An 18,488-nucleotide genomic window follows, 5' to 3' on the forward strand; every position below is an offset into this window, starting at 1 on the left:
TCTGCTGGACTTTGCTGCGAGCAGCTCGGAGGACCTGCAGGTTGCGCTCACTGGGACAGGCCTTGTATGCTGCTTGAGCGCTCCTCTTTTCCTCAATGACTGGTGTCAACTCCTCAGAGTGGGCTTCAAACCAGTCTGCCGTCTTGTTGGTCTTCTTGCCAAATATGGACAAGGCGTTGTTGTAAACGGCATTCTTGAAATGTTCCCATCTGTTGGATGCGTTTGCATCGACCGGGCCTGGAAGAGATTCCTCAAGCACTTGTGCAAATTCCTCCACTTTTCTCTGATCCCGGGTCTTGCTGGTATCAATGTGAGGTCTTCCTTCCTTTTTTGTGTGGTATAGTCACTTTGTTTGCAGTTTCACTCTGCTGCACACCAGGGAGTGGTCGGTGTCACAGGCAGCACCCTGATAGCTGCGTGTGATCTTGATGCTGGGAAGGCTGGAGCGTCTGGTGAGAATCAGGTCGAGCTGGTGCCAGTGCTTTGATCTTGGGTTTCTCCAAGAGACTCTATGTTGGGGCTTCGTGTTGAAGAACGTGTTGCTGACACAGAGACCGTGATGACAGCAAAACTCTAGCAGGCGTTGGCCATTTACGTTCATCTTCCCAGTGCCAAACTGACCTAAGCAAGTGGGCCACGAACTGTTATCAGCACCAACTCTAGCATTGAAGTCGCCGAGGATGAACAATGGCTCTTTTACGGGGATCTTCTTGATAGTGGTGGCCAGGTCATCATAAAATTTGTCTTTGGCTTCTGTTGGAGACGACAGAGTCGGTGCATAAGCACTGATGAGAGTGACGGGTCCTGCTGATGACTGGAGCTGCAGGGACAAAATTCTTTCACTTCCCACAGTAGGTGGGATGATGGATTTCAGCAGGGTATTTCTGACCGCAAAGCCAACATCATGTTCCCTGGTTTCGTTTGGTGGTTTTCCTTGCCAGAAAAATGAGAAATTTCTCTCCTTGACAGATCCAGAATCTGGCAGCCTAGTCTCTTGAAGGGCGACGATGTCCATCTGCAGTCTGCTCAGTTCCATGTCGATGACAGCTGTTTTGCGTGCGTCGTCTATTGCTTGCAGGTCATCAGAGAAGTCAGGTGTCATTGTCCTTACGTTCCAGGTGCCCAGCTTTAGGACAGGAGTTTTCTGTTTTCTATTGCATGGTGCAGAGTTGTCGATCCGCTTGTCGGTTTTCACCCTAAACCCCACGCACCCCATGAGGTTAACAGACCGTGGCGAGGCAACACATTACTGGCTGGGGACTGCCCAGCTTAAGGCGGGCAGTAGCTGCCCAATGAGATGCAATGATCTCTCCCACCGTCAGAAGCAGCCCCTGGCGTCATGCTCTACGCCAATCGAGCAAAGACTTATAACTGGTAACTGCTGCTTCCCGTGTTGTGCCGACGCCGTATGGCGAAGTTGGAGTGTCCTCTCCAGTGCGCGAAGCCTGGGTAAAGAAGGTATGGAGGATAGGCTGTTACCCATGCAGCAAATCCCCCCTCTCCACATCGCTGAAATGGTCCAATAGAAAGGCAGAGGCCAATACAGTTGGTTCCAGCGACGTCGCAGGAGTTGCCAGAGCGTGACTGTGTTCAGCCATGAACTGCCTCAGGGACTCCGGCTCCGGATTTTGCCTCGAGGTTGACTCCTGAAGCCTTTTCCACAACTGGATGTAGCCACAAGGCAGTGGAGGTTTGGAATCAGTTTTCCTTCTCTTAGATGTCTCCCTATTCAACTTCCTGATACCTACAAACCCCTCTCCTGCCCCTCCCCCCTGTATCCCATTTGCCTCACCACCGCTCCCTTTTCAACTTCCTGATACACACAAACCCCTCTCCTGCCCCTCCCCCCTGCATCCCGTTTCAGCCCTTTTAAACTAGAGGAAACCAAGTGCCAATATCTAACATTTTCTCCTTAAGAGCAACCCTTTCATTGGCCCTGATTCTCATCCTTTAATAGAACCCTGAACTACATTTAGCAGAACTACACTGGCCCTCAAATATGAAGGCCAAACTGTTTGCAGATTTCTTTTGGAAAAAAAAAAAAAAGCATTTTGATATCAGACAAGATCTCATTTCTATCTTTTGCTTACCATTTGCTGGCCCTTCCACCCAGGTGAAAGTGATCGCTCCTTCTCGGCTACTTTCACTGAATCTCAGGAGAAATGTGCCATTTTCCTTATCTTTGAGCAAGGCACGTTCACGCTCCTTGCTGATAAAGCCCATGATGCTCCTGTAAGGGCCAAAAAAAAAAACCAACCCAAATTATCTTTCTTATACACACACACACACACAGCCAAGCCGTGAACACAATCCTCATTTCCCCTCACTTGGGTGTATGATCCTCAAGGTGCACGCCTGCTCACTTTCGTGAGTCAGCTCAACTAGGTAGGAAGTGAGGGAAATAGAAACCAGTGTGCACAGGCAAGTAGAGCCACCCCATGTCTCACTAACACACCTTGGCTATTGCCTGTCTGTGCAGGCCCCCCCCCCCCATGTTTAGGGAACAGAATTTAAAAAAAAATAAATCAAGTGATGGGCACTTCTCTTGTTTTCACAATAAAGCAAACATAGTGGATGAAAAGGTGCACATAGTGGATGAAAAGCTTGCACAATCTACAGCGGAACCCCACTTCAGGATGGGTTCAGCCTACAATGCTTTATAATGGACTCTCCACATAAAACAAGGTTACCCTATGATAAAGTATTCACTTTACAATGGGCTTACGATTGCTGCAATATCACGGGTGATAATCAGCAATTTGAATGCAAGCATTTGATAGTGTCCCAGCCAATAGAGTTTATCATCATCACTGTGCATATGGAGGGAAGGATATAGCCAATGCAAATGCAAGCATCTCCTTTAGATAACATCTCAGCAGGTAGCAGTGTTTTTAACCACATGGCTGTGTGTATGAAGGGAAGGATACAGCTTTGAAATGAATATTTTATTATTATAATACTGTGGAAACTGATAACCACGGTGCCAAAGAGTTCCATAGGCATCATTTAAATCATCTTTTAGAAAGGAAAATAGCTTAGTTCTGTGGTAGAACATTCAACTTTTGAGGTCCTAGAATGAATTGCCAAACATCCCTTCCTTACCAAGTTCACATTCCAATTTTTTCACCCTATGATGGGTTCTCTGGAGCAAACCACCATTGTAAAAGGGGGGTCCACTCTAGTCATCTTGATATTCACATCAGAGCTACCCTTAGAGCACGAGTCTCCAAACCCCGGCCCAGGGGCCAGATGCAACCCGCAGCCAGCCTCAACCCGGCCCGTGGCCAGCCTCTTGTCCCCTGAAAGTCTCTGGCCCACTTGGCCGAACATGACTGGAACTGTGCTCTGGTTGCGTCTGGAAGGTGTTCTAAAGGCCAGACAGTTTGAATGAATGAGCAAATTCATTCATTTATTCACTCATCTAAGTTCCATCTGATTTATTTAAATTTTTTTTCTGGCCCTCAACACCATGCCAGGTATCTGATGCGGCCCTCTGGCCATAATGTTTGGAGACCCCTGCCTTAGAGCTTTAGGAATTCTACCCAGTTAACAGGGTTTAGCAGAGTCACAATATCTGAATAGCTTTCTCTGGCCATTTTTTCCCCCGTGTCCACAATAACTACCTTACATTTTGCCATGCACTTACATTAGAAAGCACTGCATAATTTGCTATAACACACATTTACTTTTCACATTGAAAACAAGCTTAAAAAGGTGCAAGAAGTTTAAATTCTTGATAAAACGTTTGATGTGCTGCAGATAACAAGCTACAATCAGAGGCCTAATTTTCCTTGGCCTATGTAGATTTAATAGTGCTCCATAAAAAGGTAATTTTAGAGCAATCAGAGGTCTGTTTTGAGAAACACATAACACATTTGAGAAAGTGTGGTTTGCTGTTTTTCAGCCTCCGTGTCAGCCCATTCCAAGTGATTACTGTTTACCCAATTAGTTCAGACAGCCATGCTTAACTTGTAGGTCTATAATAATCCTTTTAAACTACATTGACATTAATGGGCTTTTGAGTTCCTTTTATGAGAAAAACAGCCGTAAACCTTCCCAAATTAAAAACATTCCCTCTGCTTTTACTTCTCACGTCTAGGACAACTCCTTAAGTAGTACTGGCTGCATTTCCATTATGTTGTGGCATGAACAGAGGTAGCAATCCTATATATGCCCATACATGGGGGTAAGTCCCATGGAACTCACTGTAGCTTATTTCTGAGCAGGGTTGCACTGCAAGCAAAGCAGTGAAGCCCCACCGACTTCAAGTGAGGTTCTGCACACACTTCATCCTTTGAAATCAATGGGACTTCCAATGCTTGCCTGAAACCTAGTGACTGCCACATTACAAGCTAATGGAAGACTAGAAAGCAGAACAAAAACATTTTAAGCCCAACACTCATTTTAGTTTAGCTCAGGGGTTCTCAAACTGGTGGCTACCTCCTTTCCCCCCCTTCAGCCAATCCTAAGGCAAGAACCCCCTTGGGCTCCTCCTTCTGCCCTCCCTCATCCAGAGAAAAAAAGACCACCCATCATTGGTCCAATCATTGGTTCCTTAAGAGATGGACAAGAGAACCCACTCCTGCATTCCCTCCCCCCTGCCTTCTGCTTGATGCAACACATTAACCCTTCTCTGCCTCTCTGCTGGAACTTCCTGCTGCTCACCTGGTCTATATTATGGCCCCACAAGGTGTTTCATGCACCAGAAAAAAGTAAACAAGCACACTCAGACACAGACAGACTCAAATCTGTACCCATGGGGACTCATTTCCAAGTCAGTGGATTGTACTCAAGTTAGAGCCTGAGTCAGTGACATGCCTGACTTGAGTGTACACAAGTCAGCAAAAAACACATTTTGCAACTCAGATTCAAGTCGTGTGACTCGATTTCCCATCCCCGTCCTACGATAATATGGCCAGTTTAAGCTTCAGAATCAGGCTTGAAAAATGGTAGAAAGTTTGACAGCGGCAACCCTATTAAGCCTGTAATCCAATGAAGTTTACTTCCAGGTCACAGTACACAGCAGTGCTTATCTTTGAGTACAAAAATGCATTACACAGTCTAGAAATTATCTAGGCATTGCATGGCTTGTATATGCAGTCCAGGAAAGACACTGGTCAAGCAATATATAAAAGCTGGTTAGTGAAAGAGAAAAGCCACTTCAAAAAACATAATTTGACTTCCTACTGACCTTTGCTACTGTTCCTGTTTGCAAAGGGACTAATGGCATTCTCTCCCAAGTCAGTTTCATTTGATCCAATATGGACTGCCAATACCACGAGTACTAACACATTAAAGTGAAAGACAGAAGGTCTCCCCTTCAAGGACAGTGCTAGAAACCAGCAAATCCTCCCCAACTAGAAACATGCTTATGATTCTTACCCATCATTCCAGAGACAGAGGAGATGCTTCTTGATTAGTTCAAGGATTCCTTCCACCCATAGCCAAAAGGGAAAGGCTTTATCATTTATATTTTCCTGAAATTGAAGGGCACAGAATTAGTCAAGGTTGCCAACAGATCCTGACACAATGAAATTCACACATCAGAACATCAGCTATGCCAACAGTATTACTTTAATTTCCTTTGTTGCATAGCAGCTTTTGGTTGTCTGGATTCTTTTAGCTCCTTATTGTTCACGTCCTCTTCATATTCAGCTTCACGATAAAACCTAAGCCTTCAAGAGACTTACAGTAAAACCAGGAGAGTTGACCTTTTACAGTGTTTACTGCCATTTCAAGAATACCCCCTTCCCTTCTGCAGCTATTTGGCGAGTTACTTACCTCGCCTTCAGCCATCCTCTCCAATTCAGCAGCATATTTCCTGAAACCCACCATCTGTCTTTGATAAGGGGTTTCAGAAAATGCAAAACAAAAATACTTTGTTACTGCTGACTGACAGAACCCCACTTCCCCCTATTTATCAGGTGATCATTTTTGGGAAATCCATTCCTATCTGGTCTGTTTAGCCATATAAGAAAATAGAAGAACCCCACCGGATTTATTTATTTATTTCAGTATTTATATACTGCCTCTTCGTTTAGATAGCATTCAAGGCTATTTACATGGATCAAGCCAAACACCCATTTAGCCCAGCTTCCTATATCTAATAGTAGTCCACCTCAGGGAGGAAGTGTGGGCTCAGTGTCTCAGGGACACCACATCCTGTTGCCACTCCCTTGCATCCGGTATTCAGAGCTAGTCCAAAACCAGAAGGTTGCATATACCCATCATGGATTGTAACCTGTGATGGACTTTTCCTCTATAAGTCTGTCCAATCCACTTTTGAAGGCATCTAGACCAGGTGCCATCACATCCTGTGCCAAGGAGTTCCACAAATTACACCAAGTGTAATTATAATCCGCAAAGTGTACCCAAACTCACTGTATTGCTTCTATTTTTTATGTATCACCTTGTCAGTGGTAAATGAACCTTAGATAAAAGCAGTAGCACTAATTTCAGAGCAGCAGAATAACTCCAGGGATGGCTGAGCACAGACATGAGATGGTTCACCTCTCTGAAATTACAAAACTTTTCTCCTAGGTATGCTTCCCCTGACTAGCTTGTTACTCCCTGTTGAGGAAACAAGGCAGCTAAGCTACCATCTTAAGAGGCTGTTTCTCAGTACTTTCAACACCTCTCATTAGGAGGCAACTTCAGAATTCTGGTTACCAGTTATTGCCCTCTGCTGGCAATTTAGGAAGAATGCAAAGATGGTGGAAACAGGAGTTCGCATTGTTTCTTTCCATCAACTAAAAGGAAGCAGATTTTTCCCCAGAAAGTTGAAGGAGACATACTCCTCCCAGTATTCTCTCGGTTTGTAGATTTTAAAAGTTCCTATAGCAGCTCAAAAGCCTGCAACACTTGTTTGACCACAGATAATAGTGGGGTGCAGGGAACACATTATCTTTGACTTTCTTAAAAACAGTCTGCCCCCAGGAATGCATTCGGTTTCACTTGGGCCACAACAAAAGAGAGCTGCTTCAGTGTCAACATCAGGAATGACCTGTACTGTCCCACATGTGCAACTCTGGATTCTCTCACATGGTAGGGGTGAGCACCACCCCCACTATTACAAGCCCAGTCCACTACAACATGCTCAGTCATTATAGTGAATACCAGGCACCTATGTGCAGGCTCCTCTTACACAAAGCAGCTCAAATCCATGTTCCTGGAAATACATGAGCAACAGTGAGGGACAGTGAGCAACAGTAGAAGAGAGCTTGGTTTTCACCCAGGGGAACTTCTCCCTGATCCATTTTTTGGAATGAGCAGCAAAGAAATCAGTGCTTGGTAAAGCTGCTCCTATAGAGTCAGGTGAAAAAAGTGAAGGTATTAAAAAAGCTATAGGCACAATACAGCCAAAAGTTAAGCGCTATTCAGGCCCACTGGCTTAAATGTGAGGCAGTTAAAGGGGTCTGGGCAGGAGGGCAGGAGGTCTGGTCTAGAGGGTAGAGCCTCCGTTTGCCTGAAGATAACACCCGCAGGTTGCCAGTTCGAGGCCACCGGCACCGTGCGACCTTGAAGCAGCCGACAAGCTGAGCCGAGTTATTCCATCTGCTCTGAGCGTGGGAGGATGGAGGCCAGAATGTGAAACCAGATCAGAAAGAAACATCTGAAATGTTGTGGTTCTTGAAAGATAGAACCTTCTTTCAATTGTAAAAATTCCTACGGGGATTTAAATAGCCTGCTTATGTAAACCGCCTTGAATAAAGTCTGAGGAGAAATCTGAGGACCAAGAAAGGCGGTATATAAATACCTGTATTATTATTATTAAATAAATGCTTCATTCTCCCGGGGGGGGGGGGGAATGGCTATGAAGAATCTTTTCACTGTATATGGGGAAGAAGCCAGCCAATTTGTGGAAAAATAGTAGCTCTTACCTTACAGAACCGTTGCCAACTAATGAGGCCATCTGGAGTGCATCCCCCACTACCTGAAGGAAGACATCAGATGGAAAGCATAGCAATTACTGAGGTGCACAGACTTGTATTGAATGCAACACTGCGACTAAATCTTATGGTCCATGAATAAGAACTACAGTTTAAATCTCCATTTTCATTGCTCTATGCAGAGGAAGCAGCACCAGGAAAAACCCTCTGCCTAAGCAGGGTAGCTGGCAGCATGCAGGACAGATGACCTGTGAGCCTGTCCATGGGGGAGGGAGCGGGAAAGATAAGTCTTTCCTGCTCCCTACTCCAAGGACAGGCTCATAGGTCATTTTGAAAAGTCACTCCTGAGATCAGTGGGCTCTCATGAATGGTGCCTGTGGGGCTGTGCAAAGCAAGGGGGGGAGATTCCTAAAAACTGTGACTTCCAGTGCCTGCCATACGCTGACCGAATTCTGTGGCAGAGATCCAATTTCATATTCTGCTGAAGTGAACTATGTTAATAGTTTCAAGAGAAACGATACATCAGAATTCTTTGCATTTCTGTTAGAAAGAATGAAAGGCAAAGGTTGCAGTCCCCAAGGGAGAAACAGAGTGTTCCACATATCCACGGTCATTCTATTTTTGTACCCCTACTGGCACAAATTCATCCCATTTCAATCCTTCCCTTAAAGAACTGAGGGAGAACATATATGGACTTCTCCCATTTTCAAATGTGGAGTGTCAAAACACTTCCTGTAGTGTTCAATCCTAACTAAACCTGCTCCACTCTGACTGGTGTAGCTGCACCAATGAAACACTTTGCATGGGGGGGGGGGAGGAAGAGGGCAGTTCAGAGGTCTTTTCAAGGTATGGGAACTTTCATTCCCCGTTTTCATGAAAACTGCAAGTGCTTGTCAGAAGCCTCCAGCAGGTGTTCTGAGACACAGGGAGACTGCATGTGGCCTCTGTGACCACAACACCTCTAGGACCTGACCTACAGTTGTGACCTAGGAGGTCTCTGAGTATCATTGACCCATGGGAAAATTTGCTGGGTAACCCAATTGAAAAATATGCACACGTCACACCAAAATCTGAATGCAGATACAACAGAAGGATTACGAGTGCAAGGGCTCTTGACTGTTGCATACCAAGCAGCTTCTCTCCCAGCATGTTGAGCTGATCTGTGTTGAGCCCCCGTTTTGTGACAGAAGAAAACTGCCAACTCAGCACTTCAGAAAGTTGAGACCATCTTGCACATGGTGGATTGAGAAAGAAGGACAAATTCTAAGAAAAAAACCACATGGATTTTGAATTTACACTTGAAAAGGTTGTTCCATCAAGGTCTATGCAGAAAGCTTCCAGATATGCAGCAGAACTCAAAATCTCCCCTCTTTGGAAAACAGCTCCCCATCCAACCCAACAAGCCATTCTTGCAATTTGCAAGAAGATACCCCCTTTTGAGGGGGGAGAGAGAAGCAATGGCAGTCCAGGCTATGCACAGAAAAGCTTTGCAGGAACCTAAAAAAACTTTGTATTCTATGTCAACATAAGCACAAATATGATGCGATGCTTATTTCTTTGATGCCAGATCCTAAAAGCCAGGAATTTAATTTTATTTTTAACTAAAATTTTTCAGTACTATTACCCAATTTTAATTTCAACTGTTCTCCAAAATAATTTATCTGGAGAAAATAACTTTGGAATCAGTAGGGAAATCAAATACAATATTCCTCAATTCTCTCTACCTTTGTATACAGCTACTTACAAAGCTTTTAAAAATTTAGAAATCGTATGTTTTCTATACCATTATTACTCAGCCTCTTTATGGATGGTGGTACTGGGACTGAATTTATAAAGCTTTGACATCAACCATTCATTTGTATGCTTTCAGATAAGCATGTATAGTTTCAATGTAATTTAGTTTTAACAGAGTTGTGTCTAAATTTAACCTTCTTTTCCTTACACTTAGAAAGTTGCCTGGCTTGTTACCTTGGGTTCATTTGTCAGCATGTTGTACCATAAAATGGAAGCCCATCCACTTGGCAGCTGGCTAACATTTGAAATCACAACAATGGGAAGGGACGTGGTCTAGAAAGGAAAAGATGATAAAAAAATGTTGAGGAAATGCTTATGAATGCGACATGATACCATATTCTCTCATACAATGGCATCCCTTCATCACGGTTGTAACATTTGCAAAGTGCACTCTGATGCATGTGGATTCAAATCTCTGCTCAGTCATGAAGCTTCCGGGTGATCTTACACCTGCCACTATCAGGAGGAACAATGTACACCGCTCTGAGCTCCTTGGAGGAAGCGTGGCATAAAAATGAGAAATAAATGAATACACCTGCAAGCCTCCTATGGAACACCTAAATGTCACTAAATAAAAGGCCTTTGTAGCAGCTGTGGCAGAACGTTTACTCAGAGGTAAAAATCTCCCTAAATTCAATTATTTGAAGCAAACATGTGCACAACTGTCCTTAGCCCCAATTCAATACAATATGGAAATGGAGCATTAGATTGGTTTAGAGCAGGGGTGCTCAATATGTTGATCGTGATCGACTGGTCGATCGTGAGGCAAAATGAGTCGATCGCAGGCTTCTCTCCTGTCCACACATCCCTGGGAGTGAGCCCCTCCCTGGCAGGCTTGTGAGCCCAGGGAGGGAGCCCCTGGCAGGCTCCTCCCTGGGAGAGGAGCCACTGGCAGGCTTCTCTCATGTCCATACATCCCTGGGAGTGAGCCCCATTGACTCTACTGGGTCTGACTCATGAGTAGACCTGGAGAGAAGCCGCTGGCAGGCTTCTCTCCCATCCACAGATCCCTGGGAGTGAGCCCTGTTGACTCTACTGGAGCTGACTCGTGAGTAGACCTGGAGAGGAGCCGCTGGCAGGCTTTTCTCCCATCCACACATCCCTGGGAGTGAGCCCTGTTGACTCTACTGGGGCTGACTCGTGAGTAGACCTGGAGAGGAGCCGCTGGCAGGCTTCTCTCCCATCCACGCATCCCTGGGAGTGAGCTCCATTGACTCTACTGGGGCTGACTTACCTTTCCTCTGTTTTTGCACTGGTATGTATGGAGATCTGCCCCCCCCCCAACTTCCACCTGTTGGTTCTGTGTGCAAGGGGTTTTGCACTGGTCTTGCTGTGATGTCTATATAGAGATCTTCCCTCCCCCACACCTTTCCCGTTTTTGCACTGGTCTGTATAGGGATCTGCCCCCCCTGCACTTGTATTGGAATCGAGGAAGATCTGGTGAGGAGGTAGATGTGGTGTCAGCAGTGGCCCCTTTAAGGGTAAGGCCTGGGCATCCAGCAGAGTGTGCTGTACAGCTGCAGCCACTTGAAGGCAATAGGGCCCTCAAGGATACAAGAGCACCTGAGGCAGGAAGGGCTCCACTTATTTATGTGAGTCAGCCTTTTCCTACATGAAGATCATTAAGTCCAAGTACCTTTCCACCATGACTGATGAACATTTGGAAGTGTGCTTGAGGCTGGTTGTCAGCAGCTACTGTCCGGACTATGCATCCTTGGCTGATTCACTTCAGTGCAAGTCAAAGTAAACTCAAGTAATTACAAGAAATGTTTATAGTTAATTATGTTGTGTTGTGCAATATTGGCTCATGCGGTTATGCAAGGTACACCAACATACATTGTACACATAAATGTTATATGTTATGATGGCGCGAACATTGTAAAAAAAACTCTGGTAGATCTCCGGGCCTTGCTGGGTTTCAAAGTAGCTCTCGAGCCAAAAAAGTGTGAGCACCCCTGGTTTAGAAAGAGACCTGGTGGGAAAGAGTACTTAGTCCTTTCCCTACTCCAAATTCTTCCCAAGTACTGTCTCCACTTCCCAGGCAGGATTTCAAACACCAGCCTGAATGGACTTTTCCCACTGTAACAGGGCCCCTACCTAGCGTAACCTCACAGGAGCAACATGCAGTTTAGCTCTTAGCACCAGCGACATTCTCTATCACCCAGTATGTGTACAAAATGTAGAGAAGAAAATAATGCTTGAGGAAAAGCCCTCCAGGGTTCTCTAGCTGCTGAAGCAGCCAGTCCTTCTTGCCATAGCTTTACCTCTAGGTCAATTATCAGCCCACTCTGTTCAGACAGCGTAGTCTCAAAACACAGGGAATGGAGTTCTTCTGTGACTATTAGGGGTCCCTTGAAAACCAAACAAAGCAAGTATCATTTTAGAACATTTATTCAAGCTCAGTTCAAAACTTTTAGGTAGCTTAGAACCATCCTTGTTCTCCATATTACCAGAAAAAACCCAGGTTCTTTAACAGCCAACAACCTCTGCATCTTCTACAGTACACAATTCATTGTCCGATTAAGTTTATGCAATATCAATTTCAGCGTTTGCAAGAGGTGGTAAAAGTAGGAAGACTGCTCTGAGCTCTTTGGTGGAAGGGCGGTATAAAAATGTGATAAATAAGACAGCTGTGCATAAGAAGCCATAGGATGAGATGGCTCCAAGGCCATTGGCAGAGTTTTATTTTTTTTAAGGAATCATGTTATCTAATTAAAAGGAAACAAAAGAGAAGAGGGGTTCATATCAGTTCCTCTTACCTCATTAGTCCTGGAGACATTTTTTTGCTCCTTTAATTGCTGCAAAATGAGAAAATATCACAATGACATTTCTATTCACATTTTACAGTGTGCTACATACCAAACGCACATGTCCAGCCTGTCACAAGACTGCAAAGGCTCTTGTTCTAACAAGGAGGCAAAAAAAACAAGAGATGCTCTTTCACATCACAACATCTACCCACTTACAGAGAAATGAGGAGCCGCCCTTTTTAACCTATTGTTAAGGTTGTAAGTTTCCATTAGTCAGCGATGGGCAACATACAGGGTGACCCCAAAAAAACAGAACCTACAAATCTTTGAATAAAACTGTTAATTTTAATTTTTCTTCTTTTTTCTTTCAGGGTATACAAGTCGACTTTGTGCATGAAATATTGGAACAATAATCTTCCCCAATATGTCTTGGTCAACCAAGGAAAAGACATTTTGAAATTTACTGGACCTTTGTAGGATTTATTAAAATTTTTATGGCTTCTGTTTTTTTTGGGTCACCCTGTATGTATGAACCAACATTTTTATCTAAGTGGTTAGGAGTCTGATAACTTCCTGTTTTTTCAACTTTGAAGGAAATGGAGAGATGTACTATTTAAAAGAAACAGAATACTGAAAGTGCCACTGAGTTTTTCTTCATTTTGACAGTAAGGAGGACAGAGAACACAGCTCCTGCCAGTGGGTTCCAGCTTATCAAATGAGTTTGGGTCCCTTCAAGTTCGAGATGTGCTGTAACTGGAACATCAAGTTGCAGAAAAATTTTTTAAACAATGGGATGTTAATGATACAAAAAGTAAAGGGCAGCCATAACCTAACAAAAAAAATTGATGAACATTGTGATAGGCATTAATAAAAGAAAAACAAGGACATAAGGTAGTACAACGCATCTTCCCCAATTCAAGTTACACCAGATGCAAGTCCAGAAGTAAAAAAAACAAAACCAACCATAAAGGGAGGTTTACTGGCATACTTCCTATGAGACACTATCCTCTATAGTTGTCCTTATTAAAAATATGTATATAGTGCTTTTCAGCAAAACAACTGTCACATTAATTTATAGAGCAATGGCATAAAAGAGGGTTGTGTGTCCTAAAGGGGCCCACAACCTTAAAGAAAAAAAGACAGGAGATGGACACCAGCAAACATCCACTGGCAAAAAATGCTATGCTAGGATGAAGAGGGACAGTTGCGTGCGATGAGAGTCACCACTGTAAAAAAAGGTGCTTCTTGACTAGCAGGGTACAGTTCTCAGGAAGAGTAAAAATGCAGTGCAATGAAACTTTTGCTCTTTGTTACAGGGAACCAAGTTGTGTGTACAGCAATATATGGAAGTTCCCCTACTGTAGCTTTGTTGGGAAATATTCCTAGCAGCTCCATCTCTTGTCACCTTTGCTAGTAGGGTGAAAGCCATCTTAAGCTAAATTCTAATTCCTTCAGCTGATAGATCCCTTTCTCCTACAGGGGGAAGTGGGTTGTGGTTCAGGCACATGAATTCCTTTAGCTTCATGTGGATGCCTTGCTTTTCCTGGAAGCATCAACCCATTTGGGTTCGATGGCCATGTCCAGCTATCACCCCAGTGTCTCCATCTCCTTGAAAGGGCATAGGATTGCTGCAGCAGTTGACCTGAGAACCCGTTCTAGACTTGCATTCATGCAACAAGAGGTTTAGAAGAAAAAGGTTTGCACTGAAGGGAGAGTGTTCTGTCATGGTCTTGAATAGCATCTGCAACCTGTGCACACTTGCTTGTGAGCTGGAGTGGGATGGAAATTGGAAGCATCGGCAGCGAGACCGATTCTGATCAGAGACCAGCTGGGTCATGCAGGATGGTGAACACAAATAAGAGAATTTGGGAAGGGACACTTCCTATCCTCCTCTGTTTATCTCCTACCCTTGGATCAGAAGCCTCCCTGGCAACCTTCCCAACCACCTTGGGGACCACCTAAAAAAAATTCAGTGCAAGGATTAACAATAGGTGAAAGAAAGGGAATGAAATGCTACCTCCCCCAGGTAGGGAGGCTTATCCTTCTATAGAGAAGCATGTGAATCTTGCTCCCTTGCTAGAGAGCAGTTCTTTGCTAGTTGGCTACCCTCCTAGGCTTTTGACCCTGTCAACCTGGCCAACACAGCGGTCCTTGCAGTTGGAGGTCCTACAAAAACTCTCCTTTCATGCAAGGAGGCAGAAATTATCTTGATAGGGAGACTGTTCCTTTCCTCTTCATCAATTTTGGCCTTTAGAATCAGAGGAGTTACATCATTCCTGGATGCTCCTGCTCTCTGGATGAGAAGGACTTTTCAGAGACATCAAGCTTAGCTAGCTCTACAATCATGACCAAGGCAGGATGAGACATGAAAGGAGATCTCCCATATTAGAAGGGAAAGGAAGTTATTGGAGAGATGCATGGCCTGTCAACTATCTTCTCATTTAAAAGAAAAGTGAATATTATCACATTCAAGGCATAGTTTGCAATTAAGTATGAAAAACTGCCACAGTGAATGCAATATTAGAAAGGAATTTCAGAAGTTAGAATAAAATATAAACCTCACCAGGTGTCTAAATTCTGCTGACAAGCTTCCATTAGACTCTTCCATGTTCATCACTTTGGTGTTCGTCCCCAAGATGTTAAATTTTCTAAAACTGTAGTTAGATGACATAAAAACAAATCAAAACTAGAAGACAACTATGTTTTGTTAACAAAAATGCAACACCATGTATGAGCAGGGAATCAACATACCCTCTAACTGTGTTTCTCTCATTCACATCTCTGCAAGGAAACAGAAAGAAAAAATAAAATCTTGGTATCTGTGCAAACCACAGATATTAGGAATGCATCCCTTCACTGGGTCTAGCAATACAGAGGAAAAAGCAAACAAAAATTCTGCATGCTACATCCTAGGCGCATTTTTAATTTTTTTTTTTTGAACGCAGTTCTTGCCTGCTTTTTCAAGCTCAACAGCACAGTTCAAAGCAGCTTACAAATAAGTAAAATAGCTATAGGTGAGGCGAGCATTAGAATACATCTTTTAGTCTGGACGACTGTATGTGTGAGATGCTACTTACTTATCAAACAGAACCTGCACTTTCAGTTTGTAATTCAGCTCCTGCAATTTCACCAACAATCTGGAATGACAAGCAGCACAGTTTATACAACATACACTATTCCGCATTATAGAATAATCCTTTTCACCTTCTTCCATTTCTCAAGGCTCAGCAGAAGCTTCCTTCCAAATCAGCTTTATACCGGAGGAGAGTTGCATATATGTAATGGTGTCCACAACTGCATTTGAAATGGCTCTGTGCACTTTATTCCATCAGAGAAACCAGGGAAACACATGCTAAGAACCAATAATTTAAAGTACTCCCTCAATCTTTAAGACATGAAACAGCCCTAGGAGCAGGTTCTCTATTGTGGAGAAACCACAGGGTTGAATGTACATTATGCTGAGGACCGGCATAAGCTCACAGATGTAAATATGCTATGTCCACTTATTTTTAGTTAATCTTTCTTTGGGCACAGTTCTCCTCAGAAGATGCATTACAATGTTCTCCTCTGTTTGGAACTACAATCTTAATGTTTCTTTAAAGGAGAAGCATGGCCACAAACGGGAAGGAGAAAGCTAAATGGGTGGGGTTAAAGAAAAAGGGAATGGGGCTTTAAAAAAAAAAAAAAGTCCCTTGCAGGGCCTTCTGATCTTAAACTTAAAGAAGCACAAATCACCTTGACAAAGCAATACCATTCTGGAAGGAAAAGAAAAAAATTACCTCAGCTTTACTGTAAATTGTACTCCAGTCTTCAAAACCAGTGGTCTCTGAGGATGTGTAGGCATACAAGGCTGCCTTTCTACCACAAAGGAACTAGACAAGGAGTAAAGAATGATCACTTTATTTTGCCTCAGTCATGTCACGTTAAATTCATGGCAAAAAAAGATCTAGAAGTTTAATCTGTTTTCAAGCTTCTTTTAAACAACTGTTTTGATAAACTGATACTATAGGGCAGGAAGGTCTCCCTTTCAAGCTACCTCTGCTGACCCGATAACTGCTCTTCCACAGGCTTTTACAGCATGTGCAAAGAGAAATTGCATCCTGTCAACCCAAATCCTCAAGCGTTTCATTTATCATCACCTCTTTTTCTTTTTAAGCTGGGTGGCATGCCAGTAAAGAGACTTCAGGCATACGATTTCAAAAACATTACTGAAGTCTGAAAGAGAATCAGCTAACTCCTAAACAGTTGAAAACATCTTCCAACAGACCTGACTCAGTTGCTCTGGTTAGGGCAACTATGGGCCCAATTCGAAGCGTTGTGCGCTGGCTCAGTGCCAGCACGCACTGCCGCAAATTTGCCATAAGGCATGTTTGCAGCCCCTAGTGCTGATGCTCTGCCGATGCTAGCCTAGCAGTGGGCTAGCGCCAGAACTCTGCTGCTCAGTAGTCACACAGACCACTAAGCAGCGGTGGAGGTGGAGGTGGGACCGGTGGAGCTTTGCTGACCGCCCGACACAGTGGCTCTTGGTTCTACCCCAACCTTTAGATTGCCATAGAATCAAGTAGCCCCATTGTGGGGCTACTTGCTTTACCCAGGGGAAGGGACGAAAGTCCCTTCTCCCAAGGAGGAGATGCCGCTGGTGGCTGCCTGGAGTGTGCAGAATGCAGCGGCAGCCATTTTTGGTGCGTTGCGGTCCAGCATCCTGGGCAGCTCAGGATTAGGCTGTATTACGCCTGTGATATTTATTATAAGTAGAATACCAGCTCTGACCACCAATACAAACACGATCAACTTGGTTTACCACTGAATGAGTTGCTTGAAGAGGCCCAGTGTCCGATCAAGCAATCCTTTTTTGTGTTGCGTGATGGGGTCTGACTTGTACGTGAACTTCTGCTCCAGCTCCTCCAGCTTTTTCAGCTGCTGACGAACCTGCTGAAGACTCTCAGCCACTGTTGTAAACCTGCCATTACAAGTCCAACATATCAGGAGTAGCTTCGGTTACTGGGATACCTGCCCCATTGTAGCAAATGACACTTTTAAGGGTTCAATCACCAATTCAGGGGTGGATTTTCAGCAAGAAAACAGCACAGCAATGAAAGGCTAAAGCCCTCTAACTCTGTGCAAGCACCCTGATCTGAGTCATGGTCTCATGTGGGTCATGTGCTACATGACAGAAGATGCAAGAAACAAGCAGCACTCTTACGTGGGAAACGCATGTGGTTTGACTCTAAATCTCGTCACCAGAAAGGGTCAGGTGTGCCTTCATCCTCTGATTAAACCAATTCCTAGGCAAGAGTGCATGCTTTCTTTTTCTTCCTAAATGGTAGGAATAGGCACCTTCCCCCCCCTCATTTGCTGAAGACCACTTCTCTGTGCAGAAAGATATCCAAGCCACAGCAAAAAGCTAGATCCACTGGTATTTTTCTAATGTTGGCCATAGTCTGTATACAAGAGACAGGTCACCAGAATATTGTGCCACCTCCCTCATGATTGAGTAGCTAATTGAGTATCCAGTTAGAAAAATTGTCTGTATGCAAAAAAAAAATTCCCAAGTCCGAGCTCTCTTTTGAGGCTACTCTCCAATTCCCTGGGAATGTAAGTCATAGTCAGTGACCTACCAGTTTTGAAGCTGGTCTAAGCATGCATTCGGTGGACCACCAATGCAAGCAATTTGTTGCCGAAGCTTCCATTCAACCAGCTCTTCTCTAATCAAATCGTTCTGAGTGTGTTCAGTTACGTTCAGTAATGTTGTTATTTTGCACACCACTTCCTAAAGTGGAAGAGAAACAATACCATTTAAAACATACTTTACAAATCAATTGTTTCTTAAATGCTCTGAAAGTTCAACCACAGAATATAATCCTGCCGTTAAAAAGAAAAACTGAACGCGCAGGTGTTCGTGGTTCCAAAGGGAGTTTTTTAGATTCAAGGAGACAGTAACAGCACAATCTTATGCAGGTTTCTTGAAAAATAATTCCCTCTATGGCACTTACTCTCAGATAAATATATATAGGAGCTGCAGTCAACCATTTTCAAATGTTCCAACTTCACTGAA

General features: G+C 43.9%; 1 protein-coding gene across 1 annotated transcript in view; it reads right to left on the reverse strand.

Moving 5' to 3' along the window:
- The window catches only part of STAT1 (signal transducer and activator of transcription 1), a 42,627-nt gene that overhangs the window by 9,303 nt on the left and 14,836 nt on the right, over positions 1-18,488 (reverse strand). Inside the window, exons 8-20 of the mRNA XM_066613386.1 lie at positions 18,052-18,203; positions 17,235-17,393; positions 16,213-16,305; positions 15,511-15,570; positions 15,185-15,214; positions 14,997-15,087; positions 12,443-12,481; positions 11,948-12,034; positions 9,858-9,956; positions 9,017-9,152; positions 7,881-7,933; positions 5,383-5,477; positions 2,091-2,230 (exon numbers count right to left, since the gene is read on the reverse strand). Coding sequence (XP_066469483.1) covers positions 2,091-2,230; positions 5,383-5,477; positions 7,881-7,933; positions 9,017-9,152; positions 9,858-9,956; positions 11,948-12,034; positions 12,443-12,481; positions 14,997-15,087; positions 15,185-15,214; positions 15,511-15,570; positions 16,213-16,305; positions 17,235-17,393; positions 18,052-18,203 — 1,234 coding nt within the window. The remainder of the gene's footprint in view (positions 1-2,090; positions 2,231-5,382; positions 5,478-7,880; positions 7,934-9,016; positions 9,153-9,857; positions 9,957-11,947; positions 12,035-12,442; positions 12,482-14,996; positions 15,088-15,184; positions 15,215-15,510; positions 15,571-16,212; positions 16,306-17,234; positions 17,394-18,051; positions 18,204-18,488) is intronic.

Source organism: Tiliqua scincoides, chromosome 1 (genome assembly GCF_035046505.1).
Source record: "Tiliqua scincoides isolate rTilSci1 chromosome 1, rTilSci1.hap2, whole genome shotgun sequence".
Taxonomy (NCBI): Eukaryota; Metazoa; Chordata; class Lepidosauria; order Squamata; family Scincidae; genus Tiliqua; species Tiliqua scincoides.